This window comes from Triticum aestivum, chromosome 4B (genome assembly GCF_018294505.1).
Source record: "Triticum aestivum cultivar Chinese Spring chromosome 4B, IWGSC CS RefSeq v2.1, whole genome shotgun sequence".
Classification (NCBI taxonomy): domain Eukaryota; kingdom Viridiplantae; phylum Streptophyta; class Magnoliopsida; order Poales; family Poaceae; genus Triticum; species Triticum aestivum.
Genome location: NC_057804.1, coordinates 600,319,312 through 600,336,098, shown reverse-complemented (window position 1 = coordinate 600,336,098; position 16,787 = coordinate 600,319,312). Strand labels below are relative to the sequence as shown.

At 45.1% G+C, this 16,787-nt stretch overlaps 1 protein-coding gene across 2 annotated transcripts; it reads left to right on the top strand.

Annotated features, from left to right (window-relative positions):
* Positions 1-298: 298 nt before the first annotated feature.
* On the top strand, positions 299-8,867 carry LOC123093496 (pentatricopeptide repeat-containing protein At1g76280). 2 transcript variants are annotated; one of them, XM_044515476.1, is made up of 14 exons: positions 299-831; positions 1,201-1,394; positions 1,496-1,603; positions 2,722-2,898; positions 3,324-3,744; positions 3,842-4,008; positions 4,963-5,058; positions 5,347-5,526; positions 5,855-6,082; positions 7,054-7,197; positions 7,339-7,527; positions 7,654-7,773; positions 7,854-8,272; positions 8,635-8,867. In XM_044515476.1, exons 1-13 carry the CDS (start codon positions 639-641, stop codon positions 8,259-8,261), a joined length of 2,625 nt encoding a protein of 874 aa, XP_044371411.1. In that variant the 5' UTR covers positions 299-638; the 3' UTR covers positions 8,262-8,272; positions 8,635-8,867. The 2 variants fall into 2 exon arrangements, with proteins under 2 accessions (XP_044371411.1, XP_044371410.1); XM_044515475.1 differs by having other exon boundaries at positions 7,854-8,867.
* Positions 8,868-16,787: the final 7,920 nt, after the last annotated feature.

The window sequence follows — 16,787 nt, the reverse complement described above, 5'->3', positions numbered from 1 at the left end:
AAATTTAAGTCTTTGGAGGGATTTTATTATGGACCACATACGGAGCAAAATGAGTGAATCTACACTCTAAAATGCATCTATATACATCCGTATGTACTCCATAATAGAATCTTTACAAAGACTTATACTATTTAGGACGGAGGGAGTACTTGTTATTTCAAATGAATAAAGCTCTGTGTTAAAAAAAGGTAATTTGGGCTTTGGTCGGTCTTTCAGGCCGAAATCCGAAACCACTGTCGGGCTTTGGGCTTGGGCCGTCAGACCGGGCTGCCCATGCCGATGCCTACTCTCTCGCTCCTCCCATCTCTCTCTCTCACGATCCCCCCAGCGCCGCCGGAGTGCCGCACGTCCTCCACCATTCCCGCTCATCTTCTCCGCGCACGGCCTCCGAGCTCGCTGCTCCGCCTCGCCGCCCTCCACTGCACCACCCCCACGAGCGGAGCGGCTTCCTCCCCCCGACCTCACTGCCTCCCGTCGTCGGGTCCGCCGCGCTGGGGCTGGGCCGTGCACCGTGACGCCCGTGCGCGCCGGCGCGGCCTCGCCGGCGACGTCTCCGTGTGCGGCGCCCTATCCCTCCTCTGCCTCCTGCAAGCACACGCCTCAGCACTCCCGGCATCGAGCCTCTGAATCACGTCCCCATGTCGCCTCTCCGGCAGGCGGGCCGCCGCGCCGCTCCCCTCGTCCCGCCGCCGGCAGCCCCGTCCGTGTCTCGCTCCCAGAACCAGAAATGCCATCCTCCGTGGGACGAACCATTCTTCGCTCCCAGCCGCTACCGCCGCCTGCCGCTCTTCTGGGCTGGCGTCAGGGCTCGGATGATTTCCACTTCTCCCGGTAAGGATCCATGATTTGCTTGATGCGTGCTAGACTGGTAATCAAATCCATCAACATATTTCTAGTTTCATTGCGCGAGGTTGACCCTAGTTGACCCTATACTAGTAGTAGTGCAAGCTGTTACTCAACAGAAATAGTTGGCTGAACCCCTGTTTTCGAAAACCAGATCAAATTCAGGCCAGTGAGCCGATAGTAGACTCTGGTTTACCTCCACTCGAAAATATATCGGCACACCAATTCAACACTCCACGCTTGCTGAAATTGATTATGGAACACTCCATTTTGAATTATACGCGCAATTGTGTCCTGTAAGGCAGGTAGTTCCTTGTGTCAGTGTGTAACCACTAACCAATGTTTTGGTGACTTCAGAGCATCATGATTTTACGTGGAAGACTAGTATGGCTTCGAGATTCATGCAAACCGATATCGTAAATGCTCTTCGTAAAGGTGATCGGCAGCGAGCATCCATTATGCTCTCGAATCTTCAACAAACCAAAGAAGCGTTAACTTCAGAAGATTTTTCTTATATACTGGAGTACTGTGCAGAAGCACCTGATCCTTTGGTAAATCTACTGCAGATGCATATTTTACCTAGAGCACGAAGTTTGATAATTGATAGTCATTTTGATTAGTACCCATTTTGGATCTTTTCCAATATGCATAGTTTGTTATGGAGACATTGGAGCTCATGAACGTGAAGGCCATAGATATTAGTAAAAGCCATTACAGATCTGTCACTCGAGCACTCATCCAAGGAGGGTATTCGAAGGAGGTATGCGATATTTCTTATATACCGAATGAAGTTTTTGCCTTTGTAACTTGTTTGGGAATCCAATCATATAAATACACTTTCAAAACTGCTTCAAATAGAGCGTCTGTAGTAGTAATATACACTTGAACTATCCAATTCACTGTTTCTTCTGTGTAAGCTGTCCAACTTTCCATTTCTTAGTGCTCCCAGCTAGTCAAAATGCAATACCGGTGTATTCATCCTTTTGTACAAAATGAAACTTCAATACTAGGCAAGGCCTTTTTTATGGGTACTTGATGAATGGTTATATTATTTTATGCCTTACCCAAAATGGCAAAATGATGCACCGGTTATTTCTTTCAGGTGAAGTCTGTGCATGGGCATTCCCACAAATATTTTCATGTTCGCTCATGACAGGCTCTGCAACCATTGTTTGTAGAGAAAAAACTTCACTTAGACCTTGAACTTTGGCGGTCATTTGCTTTCCACCCTGAAACTTCAAAACCATCTAGAAGTAAACCTTAGCGCTCACTGAGTCACTCTCTGAAATCATTGTTTTCATATCACTAGGCGGTGGTCTTAACCGATCCGACAGTGCATCCATGTCATCTAAAAGTGCTCCAAAATGCCGTAAGCGAGTCAGGTGGATGGTATAACTTAGAAGTTAAGGGCCCACTTTTAGACGGTTTTGAAGGTTTAAAACGACAAGCAGGGCCAACGTGGACTTTTTCATTATTTCTATATATTACCTCCGTCCCAAAAAGCTTGTCTTACATTTATCCGTATCTAGAACGTGTCTAGATACATCCGTATCCAGACAAATCTAAGACAAGCTTTTTGGGACGGAGGGAGTAGTATAGTTGTAGGAGAGGGAATCAGACAGTAAGTTGTACCTTCTGCAAGTAATCTGTTATTGTGTTTAATCTTTTATATGAAACCCTTTTGATGAAAAATATGTTGTTTTGTTAATCTTTGGTTTCTTTTTAACATGCTCTCTGCAGTTCTTCTTGTACTTCTGCTCTTATGTTATATGTTTACCTGCTTATTGAATAATGCCTTATAGCAATATCAGTTTTTGCAGGAGATCATGTTAGCTCCTTGCAGTCTTCAAGTTGTTGACAAATGTCTTTCTGATGTAGGCACTTAAATTGCTCACTCTTCTAGGGGAAAAAGAATGTTCATACGCTGCCTTGCCGATTTTCAATATCTTTTTGAGTGCCTGTAGCACAAATCTGAATGATGCTGAGAGCTGTCTAGAGATAATGGAAAATCATCTTCTTGGGAAGTCTGAAATAACATTCTGTGAGCTTCTGAAGGTTTGTATGAACAATTGTTCAATATCGCCTATTTATAATCTTCAGAAGTTCAGTTTCATATCTGGAGAAGAAGTACTATTGTACCAGAACTTACCTGTTGCGGCTGCAACTATGGGCAGACATAATCATCCATGACATTGTGGACTATTTGGTCCTTATTTTCTAACATCTGCTTGCCTACATTTGTAATTTGTATTCCCTTCTGGTCCATCACTTAATTTCTGACCTTTTTGTTGGCAGCTCTTGCATGTTGATTTTAGTTTCTTTTACTTCTGTTATGAAACAGTCACATGCTTTTTCCTTTCCTGTATTTCATGTTTAGGGCGTCTCTTGAGACATTCCTTTTCATGTAATGTTATATGTCACATTTTCACACGTTTCTTGGGATACGTCAGCTTGCTTACTTGATTGATATATCTTTTCAGGTTGCAGTTTTGCAGAAAAATTTGTCTGCAGTTCATGATTTATGGAATGACTGCACTAGGTATTTCAGTCCAAACATTGTGACTCAGAGGAAATTTGTGAAGGCTTTCTCTACACTAGGTGACCTTCAGTCTGCATATCATATCTTGCAGCGTATGGTAGTCCTTGCTGGAGAACGCACTGACCATCTGAGGGTGTCTTCTAAAAGGAGATGCCAATCAACAAGATTAGATATTCCTGTGCCTGCTTTGCGTGAAGTGGAAGATCTCAAACTTAAGTCAGACTATGATTTGACATCATCATCTCAAGGGAAGATGGGAACTGGAGAACGCTTGATTGATGCTCAGCCGGAGCTGTTACGGCTGGAAACTCAATCATCAAAACATGAGCAATTGAAGGGTTATGTGTCATTTATTTCTGATGGTCTGTTCTGCATTCCAACTACATAAGCCATGCAGTATACTTGTAAACTTAGTTTAATGATAGTTATAGAACTTATTTACTTCCAGTCTTGTTCCAGGTGACAATCTTGGTGACAATTCTGAACCAGACAGTGGGAGGATGCCAAAGACATTGAGTTCTGCACCCACTGCAGTGAAGAAAGTTTTGCGATGGGCTTTCAATGATATCATACATGCATGCGTGTACTTTGACAACTGCCAGTTGTCTGAGCAATTATTTCTAGAGGTAACTAGTATGTGGTCTTTTGTTGGCTTAATCTATACCATGGCTTGCCATCTTTCTGTTTGCTAAAGTCTTTACCTAAGCACTTCTCTTAATACATCAAGCTTCTGGATGGTTGAAAATCACTGTGGTAACTTTCCAGTGGCTTATGTGATTTATTTCATTTTCATATGTTGTACCTGTTTCATCTAGGTCATATCAATCTTGGTTGAACATCACTGTGGTAACTTTCCAGTGGCTTATATGATTGATTTCATCTGTTGTACCTGTTTCATCTAGGTCATATCAGTTGGACTGATACTTTCTGTAATCTTTTTGCTTTCAGTTTACTTTCTTCTTAAGATAGTCACAAAAACAGCGGAAATACAAAGCTAATCCCGAACTCGCATGCACCCGGTGTGAACATTAAATTCAAAAAGAATACCAACCAAATTAAAAAAAATCTGTTATAAATAATACATGAGAAACTCTTCTAGGTGCCTGCAAATTTTTGCGCTGAGATGACATCCGAGGCAGTCGGTAACAAAAAAAGCCGGAGCTCGATTTTTGTTGCAGCTTTGGACATTTTGGAGCTCCATTTTTTTTGTACCGAGCTCCTCGGATGTCATCTCAGCATAAAAATTTGCAAGCACCTACATGAGTTTCTCATCTTTGATGTATTAAATTTTCAGACCTTTTTGAATTTGCTTCATTTTTTTTAACTTCTCTGATCACCTGGGTGTGGAATGTAGATACACCCAAGCATCAAAACGCCGCTCTTCAAAAATAGAGCATGAACTCGGTTGAAGATTAAACTCATAGACATGTGGAGTTGCATACCAGCAACTATTCTAGTATTTGAATTATTTACTAATTTTCTGCTTCTATTAGTGGAAAAGGTGGTGGGAAGTGCGGAAATTTCATGTTTCATGCCAGTGAAGTTTGATGTTTATGCTCAATGTTATTCTTTCTTCTCAGATGCACAAGATTGGACTGCGACCATCAAGATTTACATATGATGGTTTTATTAAGTGTGTGTTAGCCGGGAAAGGAGTTGCACATGCCATCAAAGTGGTATGCTATCGAAAGTTTATGACATATCCAGTTACATGAAAGGATATCTTGTTAAATATGATTGTGCACACTAATTATTTCGTGAAACCCTGAATATAGTTATGCTCTACTGTCTGAATTTTTTAGAAGCTATTGTAATCATAATGTTAATCACTGTTTACTTACTCTGCATAGAAACTGCTATGTAAACCTGAACTGTACCTGTTCTATTGCGACTGCTAATCACTACTTAGTTACTCTCCATTAAAGCTACTAATGCTACTATATTTATATTCTCGTGCATTCCAGGTTGAAGTGATGGATAGAAGAGGTATCAGGCCTTACGACAGTACACTCGTTGCGCTCTCCGTTGACCATAGCAAAAGCTTACAGTTGGATCTGGCTGAGCACTTCTTGGGAATAATTTCAGATATACAACCGGAGTATATACATGCTTTTAATGCTTTGCTTTCTGGTTGTGACATTATGGTAATGTATTGCCTTTGGAAAGAGATTGTCTATCATGCCATATTTGTGTCCCTACCTCCTGTCATCTTAATTTCAGCTTGGTCATTCACGCTAAGAGTACATGCTGATGTTTGGTTTATCATAATCTTCGTCTTTTTCTCTCTCAAATAGTTGGTGCTCTTTGTCATACCAACGACAGTAATTTTTCTTTAGTTGTCAGTACACCTGAGTTTGATGATTGTATAGAAATTAGAACTAACAAAAATAATTTTTTCTTTAGTTGTCAGTGCACCTGAATTTGCTGATTGTATAGAAATTAGAACTAAATCCCCTCTTATTATTTTTATAGAATGAACCAGAAAGAGCTCTCCGCATACTAGCAAAAATGAGGCGCTTGGATTTGAAGCCACATATATGGACCTATGAAATTATGTTTTCTCTGTTTGGCAATGTCAATGTTCCTTATGAAGAAGGAAATATGCTATCACATGCTGATGTTTCCAAAAGGATAAGCATAATTGAGATGGACATGCTAAACCATGAGATTCGACATAGTTTTGTGTCCATGAAGAACTTGGTATGTTTACTAAACTACTAAAAAATATATATAGACCTTCATCTTTTTTTCGTCCACAGTTCAGCGTGAAGAGGTGTATCACTTGTAATATTGTTGCAAGACAAACATGCTCGTTTTTTTGTAGAACTCCTAGTAATTGACTTCTGTGGGTGGTAATGAATTTTTTAATATGCTGGCTACAGGACCTCTGCTATGGTCATTGGGAAACAGGGAGTTCACATTTTCTTGTTTCCTTTATCTTTTCATATGAAAAATTGTTTATCAAGAGAGTTGGCACCTGACACCAGTAGGGTTTAAGGATGTAGGTGTGTAACCATTCTGTTTAGAAACAACAATGTTTTATGGCTTTGTCACATTGCTCTCATCATGCTCTAGACTGGTCGAAATTTGTTGTTCCTTGTTGCTTGTTGACGATGGCTGTACATGAAAGGAGTTGCTTCATTAAGTCTGTACCATGGCTTGTACGATATGTTCAAACTAGCACACGTCAGCATATGTTATCCTGTCGTACAAGCATTCCCAGTGTCTAATCTGAGTTACAGTGCCTAATCCGTTAGATTTGTAATGCTTAAAAACAGGAAGCCAAGTTTTAATCTATCTGAATAGGATGTCTTGGTCATTTGCATGTGATGTGAGGTTGGACTTCACTTGCTAATATGGGTGCGCTAGCCTAGTTTAGGAGACTAGGGAGCACTTCGCAATGAATGGGATTCACAACATTGCTTTTGTGTTAATGATCTAATGAGAATATGCACCATGGGTTTGTATAATAATATGCTCAAACTAGCATATCATTTGGTCAGTCACACCCCAAGACCTCACTGGCTTGAAATATCACCATGATAATTGACAAACTCGTTTAGATTGCTAAGATCACTTGTCACGTCTCAGTATGATCTTCGATACTTCTTACAATAATAGCATGCATCGAAAGTCTTGGTATTTTAATTTACATCTTCATATTATTTCAGATACGAGCCTTTGGAGCCGAGGGAATGATAGAGGAAATGCTGAGGTACTTGAATATTGCTGAGAATGTTTTATGGAACATGGATCCTTATCAGAAGAGTGATCTCTACGGCATTGTGCTGCATGCTTTGGTTAAAGCAAAGGAAGTAAGGATCTACGTCCTTTTACCATTTATTTTGTTATATGAAATGATGAACTGGGTTCAGTTTTTCTTGCAAGCAATTTTTTATGCTTTGTCTGTGTATAATGAAAGTTGTTGAATCGATAAACCTCTTTCTGGTTTGCAGACACCTAAGGCAATAAGAACCTTCAAGATCATGAGATCATGTGGTCTCCCAACCAATACTGCCATTTATAACATCATGATAGAGTGCTGCAAATTGTTGCCTTGTTTCAATTCAGCTGGCGCATTGTTGTCCTTGATGTTCCGAGATGGCTGCTGTCCTACGGTTTTGACTTTCACATCTCTCCTGAAGGTAAGGCTAGTTAATTGCAGTGCCGTTACTACTCACCGTGTAATGCACTGCTAATTCCTTCCTTTAGTTAATTTGAATTTCTGGGCCCCATTTGCTTGAGTCTGATGTCATGTGTTTCCATGGAAGGTTGTATTAGCAAAAGAGGATTTTGAGGGGGCACTGGATCTGCTGGACTTGTGCATAACGGAAGGAATTCAACCCGACATTGAGATTTTCAACACAATACTCTCAGAAGCGAATGCAAAAGTATGTCTATGATATAATTTTTCAACTCGTCATCCCGAAATGATGTCGAAGTGAAACTCATATTTGGTCATTCTTGACAGGGTAATATTCATGTTGTTGAATACATTGTTGAGTGTATTCACAGAGCAAAGGTTCGACCCGATGAATCAACGCTTTGGTACACATTTTGTGCCTACGTGGATCAAGAACTGTACAACACCGCCCTCGAGGCATTGCAAGTCCTCAGTATGAGAATGATATCCTTGGACGCGAGCATTCTCAAGGAGAAAGGAGCAGCTTTAGAGGATCTAATCTTCAGCGAAGATCCAGATGCTGAACTGAGGATCATTAGGACATTCGAAGCAAGCGAAGAATGTAGCGCCGCGGCCTTATTGAACCTGAGGTGGTGCGTGATGATGGGTTCCACCATATCCTGGTCTCCTGAGGACAATCTCTGGGCGAGGAGGCTGGCATCCTCTTACGATGCTAACAAGAGACCCGTGTCATGAAATTTGTGCCGGTAAGTATGAGTCTTGTTTAAACTGATCAAGGAGATTGGTCTACCGGTCTGTTGCGTGGTTTTGGCATGCTCTTGAGGCCGGCCAATTGCTGGTGATGCAATTCGTGACATCATTCACGGGCTAGCACCTCCCGCGCATCCTTCGCCGGGTTTTGACAAGCTCTTGAAGCCAATAGCAGCTGTCAAGGATCACTAATTTTGCATGAGAGTTGATGGTGACGAAGATTGAACCACATGGCTCACCTCCACTCAATTCATTATTAATTTTCTCCTCAGAACTGTCTTGCTTCAAATGATAAGAATATTTTTTTTCCCGCTATGCATATGTATGTATGTATTAATGTATGAATGTATGTATACAGGGACTTGTGGGATTGTAAGGCATCACAGAATGACATGGTAGCGAAGGGCATTGTAAACTTGGAAGCTCTAAAGTTCTTCTCTCTTGTTTGAGTCGAAAAAAAGTGTTTTTTTTAAGGATGTCCATGCATTAAGTTTGTACAAGTACTAGGTAAGAACACTGTCTTGCTAACTTTTTTCTCTGCTTGCTCTCAGTGAATAAACTAAACGTGATGATGCGTGCCGCAATCGATCATTTGCGCTTCTGTTTTGTTTTCTTCCCATTTTGTAAATCCATGCTGCTGCTATTCAGAGTGAACAAATTATTCATTTGCGAACATATATTGTGCGCCGGCCTTGTCTATGGGTTTGCGACGACGTCCGGAAACCACCGAAGTTCGTTCGTTCTTCTTTTTTGTTGTTGGTTTTCAGATAGCTAACCGATCATGCCAAGCGGTACTCAAGTCCTTTTCTTGTGAAAAAAGGAATACATATTGATTTTTTTTAACGGAACATATTTTAGAATTTTTGAGTATGCCAGGAACTCCCTTAGTAAAGAAATAAGAACATCTAGACAACTAAAGTAGCGGTCTAAACGCTATTATATTTGTTTACAGAGAGAGTACAAATGTATGTGTGTGGGGGTACCCAAGGGTTTAACGATCTCCACCCACACTGCACATCCGAAGGAGAAGAGAAATGGCATCATTGGCCCGCACCGCTGCTTCCGCCGCGAGATCGGCCCTCCTCTCGCCGGCCCCAGCCTCGGCTCGGCCCTGCCGTCTCGCTCTCCCTCACCAGCCGCCCGTGTCCTCCGCAGGTACGTCCAGTAGATGGATGGATCGTGTGTGTGTGTGTATGTTTGCGTTTACATCATGCTTAATTTAGTTCCTGCAGGTCGGTGGCGGCAGTGCTGGAGACGCTGCTGCCCCTACACACGGCGGTTGCCTCAGCGCCTGAAGTCCTGCATCGTCGTCGACTCTGCCTGCTGGAGCCCGCTCTCCCTAGGCAGATGTCGTGGGGGAACCACGGCCACCTATGGGGCTACGGGCCCCTTTCTGGTTCGGCGGGGGATGGCGCATTGCACAAAGAGCGGAGAAGCGTGAAACAACACGACAAAGATCACATGGGTAGTTTTTACCCAGGTTCGGGCCGCCGCGAGACATAAAACCCTACTCCTGCTTTGGTGGATTGATGGTGGATGGTGGTGGAAAAGAGCAACGCTCTTGCCCGGCAGGGTTGCCTTAGGACGAGAACGACTACGCGCGTGTGAGTGTACAAGGGTCCGAATCCTTTCTATGGTTGCCATGGGCCTCCTTTTATAGATCAAGGGGTCACCACAGTGGCAAATCAGTCATTATGCACTGATTAGATAGCAAACAGTGCTATCATACCTAACTCTGCAGGCTGACAGAGCGCATTAAATGCGCCGCTCAATGTCACATCATAGCTTGCCCGGCAGGCCCTGTTGGGCCGTTTCGCCAGCTTGACGCCTGCTCGCTCGACACGTCGCGGGACGGGTGTCGCTTGTAGGTATTTTTTGTAGAAGGTGGCCGCCATGTGGCATATAGTAGCCACTTAGTCACCTTGGAGCATGACACCGCACTGATCGACGGCGTACGTCGTGATGAGGTGGTGCAGTGAAGTGGCTTGCCTTCGCTAGTCCCGGCAGGCCTGCCGGGACGACCCGGGGGCTCGCTTCCAGGGATAACCTCGTCTCTGCCAAACTCGCCTGCCTGGCAGGGGAGGTTTCTCCCTTAGTATTATCTTGCCCTTTTGGCTAGTTTTAGCCATCTTGATCTTACTTGAATCCTTTGAGGGAGTCGATCCATCTGAAGGAAATATGCCCTAGAGGCAATAATAAAGTTATTATTTTATATTACCTTATTTCATGATAAATGTTTAGTATTCATGCTAGAATTGTATTAACCGGAAATTTGATACATGTGTGGATACATAGACAAAATACCGTGTCCCTAGTAAGCCTCTACTAGACTAGCTCGTTAATCAAAGATGGTTAAGTTCACTAACCATAGACATGTGTTGTAATTTGATAAACGGTATCACATAATTAGGAGAATGATGTGATCGACAAGATCCATTCGTTAGGTTAGCATTATGATCATTCAGTTTTATTGCTACTGCCTTCTTCATGTCAAATACATATTCCTCCGACTATGAGATTATGAAACTCCCGGATACCGAAGGAATGCCTTGTGTGCTATCAAACGTCACAACATAACTGGGTGATTATAAAGATGATCTACAGGTATCTCCAAAGGTGCTTGTTGGATTGGCATAGACCGAGATTATGATTTTTCACTGAGAGTATCGGAGAGGTATCTCTGGGCTCTCTTGGTAATGCACATCATAAGAAGCCTTGCAAGTAAAGTGACTAATGAGTTAGTTGCAGGATGATGCATTACGAAACGAGTAAAGAGACTTGTCGGTAACGAGATTGAACTAGGTATGAAGATACCGACGATCGAATCTCGGGCAAGTAACATACCGATGACAAAGGGAATAACGTATGTTGTCATAACGGTTCGACCGATAAAGATCTTCGTAGAATATGTGGGAGCCAATATGAGCATCCAGGTTCCGCTATTGGTTATCGACCGGAGAGGTGTCTCGGTCATGTCTACATAGTTCTCGAACCCGTAGGATCCGCACGCTTAACATTCGATGATGATTTTGTATTATTTGAGTTATGTGATTTGGTGACCGAATGTTCTTCGGAGTCCCTGATGAGATCACGGACATGACGAGGAGTCTCGAAATGGTGGAGAGGTAAAGATTGATATATAGGATGATAGTATTCGGACACCAGAACTGTTCCGGGGGTATCGGGTACGTATCGGGTCACCGAAAAGGGGTTCCGGGCACCCCCGGCAAAGATATGGGCCTAATGGGACAAGAGGGGAAACGAAGGCTGAACCTGGAGGGGAAGGAAAGAGGGGAAGAGAGAAAGGAAGGGGAGGGATTCAGCCTCCCCCTTCCTTCCCTTCTCCCTCCTCCTTCCTTCCGCCTCCGGTAATTATGGTAAAGGGGGGCGAATAGGACTAGGGCCCCAAGTAGGATTCCTCCTACTTGGGTGCCCCCTTGGCTGCTACCTCTCCCTCCCACCTATATATATTAAGGGAAGGTGCCTAGAACACACACCAACGATTGTTAGCCGTGTACGGCGCCCCCCTCCACAGTTTACGCCTTCGGTCATATTCATGTAGTGCTTAGTCAAAGCCTTGCACGGATAACTTCACCATCACCGTCACCACGTTGTCGTGCTGACGGAACTTGTGACGCCCGGATAATCATGCTACAATAACCTCTGCTAATGAAGCCACGTCACCTCCGTTACTGTCGCTAATCTCGCGTTAGTTCAAAACGATTCAAATTCAAATTTGAGTTCCAGGCAAACATCAAAAGTTTTCAAACCATAGAACTAAAATGTTCGGATTTTGCCAAATAATGCATAGGTAATTACGATAGAGAACCCACACTTTTATAAAAATATTTAAATACTACAAGATGAATAAAACATCGACAAAACTATTATTTAAATGCTTTTAAATATTAAACCGTTGTAAAACTGTGCCTTTTGGGTGCCAAAGATATAGTGGCATTAGAATAAGTAGTGATACTATTTTAGGAACTAAGATCATAATTATAAAAGCTAAAATAGAGAGAAACTAAAAATAAAACAGAAAAGGAAAAAAGTAAGAATAACAAAATGCCAAAAAAAGAGATAAAGGGAGAACCCCCCCCCCCTCTGGGCCACGACCCAGATGGCCTCGGGGCCAACTAGGCCAAGGCCCAGCCGGCCGGCCCAACCGGCCCCTCACTCCCGATAACCCCCTCCCCCCACCGATGGGAAACCCTATCCTGTCGCACCCACTCCCCCACTCACTCCCCACGTCCCTCCTTCCCCCTCCCTTGATCCAGATCTGGATCGGGGATGAGCCCCCTTGATGTCGTCCCCCATTGCCCCTGGCACCACCCCTCGGTGTCCCTCGTCGCTCGTCTACGCCATCGCCGCCATCCACCCCGACGACCGCTCCCAGCGCTCCCGACCCCGTCGCCGCTCGCCGCCCTCTCCATGTTGACGCCGTCGCCCGTCATCGCCAACCACCACCGTCGACTGGAGCTCCTCCGCCTCGACCGCCGCACGCCGTCCGCGACTGCGCCATCACCGCCTGGACCTCGCCGGAGCCGCCTCGCCGGACCTCTCCACCGGACTGCTTCCTCTCCGTCCCCGTCGTCTCCATCTCCTCCCCGCGCCCCGCTGCCTTGTCCCTACACCGAATGGTGAGGCCCCGACCTCCTCTCTCCCTCGTCCCGCATCCTCTCGTGGCCACCACACCCGGGGCACACCCCAACCCGCAGTCGCTGCGCCCCCCGTCTGTCCCGCGCCGCTTCTCGCTGCCGTCGTCGCCCCATTCCCCTCCGTGCGGGCGCTCGCGCTCACAGCGCGTCGACCACACCCGTCCATCGCGGTGCCCGCCGCATTCCCTGGCCGTGCTCGCGGGCCTCTGGCCGCGTCCGGCCGTGCCAGTTGTCGCGCGTGCTCGCCCAGCCGCGACCCAATGCGCGCCCGCTCACAACACTGCACCGTGCCGCCTCGCTCCGGCCACTGTCGCCGGCGCCGGGCCATGCGCCGACCCCCTTCACCCGCTAGCCGCAGCGCCCGTCGCCCGGTTCCGCTCGGCGCCCGAGAACCGCCACCCGCGACCCGTTAAGGCCCCTGTGCCACTGACCTGGGGGCCCACGCCCCAGAACGCAAATAAAATTAAAATTAAACATAATTAATTAAAGAAGTAATTAACTTAATTAATTTTGATTAATTAAATTAAACAACTAATTAAACTAATTACACAATAGTTACCTAGTTAACCTAATCAGTTAATTAGTTAATTAAGTAGTCAGTGACAGTGGGGCCCACCCCTAATTAATCCTGATTAGGTTAGTTAATATGTGTAATTAAAATTGTGTCACTGACCAGTGGGACCCACTGGTCAAGTTGACCAGTCAACCCCTGTTGACTGCTGACGTCAGCATGACCTCATGCTGATGTCATTAATCCAATTTCGAATTAATTCAATAATTAATTAAATTCCAAAAATCAATAAATTCTTTTAAAAATCATATCTTTTAATCCGTAACCCGGATGGAAAAACTTTGTACATGAAAGTTGCTCAGAACGATGAGACGAATCCGAATACGCAACGCGTTCGTCCGCCACACATCCCTAGCATAGCAAACATGCAACTTTCCCCCTCTGGTTCATCTGTCCAAAAATGCGGAACACCGGGGATACTTTCCCGGATGTTTCCCCCTTCGTCGGTATCACCTCCTACCGCGTTAGGGCATACCTAGCATCGCGTTCTGCCTCCTTATGTTTTGTGATGCTTTGTTTGCTCCGTATTTACTGTTTCTTCCCCCCTTTCCTTCTCCGGTAGACTATGAGACCGATGCTGCTGTTGCCCAGTTCGACTACGGAGTTGACGACCCCTTCTTGCCAGAGCAACCAGGCAAGCCCCCCCCTTGATCACCAGATAACGCCTATTCTCCTCTATACTGCTTGCATTAGAGTAGTGTAGCATGTTACTTCTTTCCGTTAATCCTATTCTGATGCATAGCCTGACATTGTTGCTACATCTATTGGTACCTTACCTGCAATCCTAAATACTTAGTATAGGATCCTAGTTTATCATCTGTGGCCCTACATTCTTGTCGGTCTGCCTTGCTATACTATCGGGCCGTGATCACTTGGGAGGTGATCACGGGTATATACTATACATATATACATACTACAGATGGTGACTGAAGTCGGGTCAGCTTGTTGAGTACCCGCAAGTGATTCCGATGTGGGGGCTGGAAGGACAGGTGGCTCCATCCCGGTAGAGGTGGGCCTGGGCTCCCGACGGCCCCCGACTATTACTTTGTGGCGGAGCGACAAGGCATGTTGAGACCACCTAGGCGAGAGGTGGGCCTGGCCCTAGTCGGCGTCCGCGGTTACTTCATAATAACACGCTTAACGAGATCTTGGTATTTGATCTGAGTCTGGCCACTGGCCTATACGCACTAACCAACTATGCGGGAAAGATATGGGCACTCGACATCGTGGTATCAGCCGAAGCCTTCGTGACGTCAGCGACTGAGTGACGCGCGCCGGGTTGGACTGCGTAACGTGACTTCCTTTGTAATGGAGGTTGCTAGGTCTGCTCACCGGCCGCGTACGCAACATGCAGGTGTGCAATGGGCGATGGGCCCAGACCCCTGCGGGCATAGGATTTAGACCGGCGTGCTGACCTCTTTGTTGTGCCTAGGTGGGGCTGCGACGTGTTGATCTTCCGAGACCGGGCATGACCCAGGAAAGTGTGTCCAGCCAAATGGGATCGAGCGTGTTGGGTTATGTGGTGCACCCCTGCAGGGAATTTTATATATTCGAATAGCCGTGTCCCTCGGTAAAAGGATGACCCGGAGTTGTACCTTGACCTTATGACAACTAGAACCGGATACTTAATAAAACACACCCAGACAAGTTCCACTGACAACCCGGTGATCGCTTTTCCATAGGGCGACGAGGGGAGGATCGTCGGGTAGGATTATGCTATGTGATGCTACTTGGAGGACTTCAATCTACTCTTTTCTACATGCTGCAAGACGAAGGCTGCCAGAAGCTAGTCTTCGATAGGACTAGCTATCCCCCTCTTATTCTGGCATTCTGCAGTTCAGTCCACTGATATGGCCTCCTTACACATATACCCATGCATATGTAGTGTAGCTCCTTGCTTGCGAGTACTTTGGATGAGTACTCACGGTTGCTTTGCTCCCTTCCCCCCCGTTTTCCTCTTCTTCTCGGATGCCGCAACCAGATGTTGGAGCCCAGGAGCCAGACGCCACCGTCGATGACGACTACTACACTGGAGGTGCCTACTACTACGTGCAGGCTGCTGATGACGACCATGAGTAGTTTAGGAGGATCCCAGGCAGGAGGCCTGCACCTCTTTCGATCTGTATCCTAGCTTGTGCTAGCCATCTTATGGCAACTTGATTAACTTATGTTTGTACTCAGATATTGTTGCTTCCGCTGACTCGTCTATGATCGAGCACCTGTATTCGGGCCCTCGAGGCCCCTGGCTTGTATTATGATGCTTGTATGACTTATTTATGTTTTAGAGTTGTGTTGTGATATCTTCCCGTGAGTCCTTGATCTTGATCTTACATGTTTGCGTGTATGATTGGTGTACGATTGAATCAGGGGCGTCACAAGTTGGTATCAGAGCCGACTGCCTGTAGGAATCCCCCTTCCACACTCCTTGGCCGAAGTTGAGTCTAGTCATTGCAAAACTTTTACTAACATGACTGTGTGGCTTACGGGCCCACGTCGCCATTTGGGTGGTATTAGGATCTTTTATTCCTCGCCTTTACTCTGGGACTCTGATCTCTCCTCTATTCGGGTTAAATGGTTTTGCTAACTCTAACTCTAGGTTCTCGTAAATACTTTCTACCGGACAGCCCCTTCATTCCAGATGATGGTCTGCTTTACCAGAAGATTCCGAAGATACCCTTCGATATTCTCTCGAGACTTTGTGCCCACCACTTCTGCTATTCCCGACCACCGATAAATCCTTATGGATAACTACTTACACTTGCTATTCATACGATCATCCCCCGTTGATCTTGTTATTACAAGATACCCCGAAGTTTTCTCTATTTTTCCGAGAATACTTTGTGCCTACTGCCTTGTAGTTCCTTGTCGCCCGAATACACCTACAAATTAATCCTCACACTTACCGAGGATTTGTTTCTCCCTAGTTGTTCAGGTGTTTCACAAAATTCTTCGAAATGTTATCCGGGTTTTCGAGAATCCTCTGCAGCCTATGGCTCTAGAAATTCTTGTCTGCCTGCATTATCATTAAATCCAAATGCCTAGCATTATTCATTGACATCCTTTGCACTATCATTTTGAGACCATTGATTCAATATGATGCGGATGCTCGCAATCATCAGTCACAATTAGAATTCATCCTTCTGGCTCAGACGTCATTTTTGAACATGAGCTGGTTCTCGACCAATCAATTGTCGTTGGTTCTACCCCTAAGTCTATTCAGCTTATCCTTCCTTAATCAGAGCGTTTGCTTCCGATCCTTCAATTTGGAATCATAATTCCTTT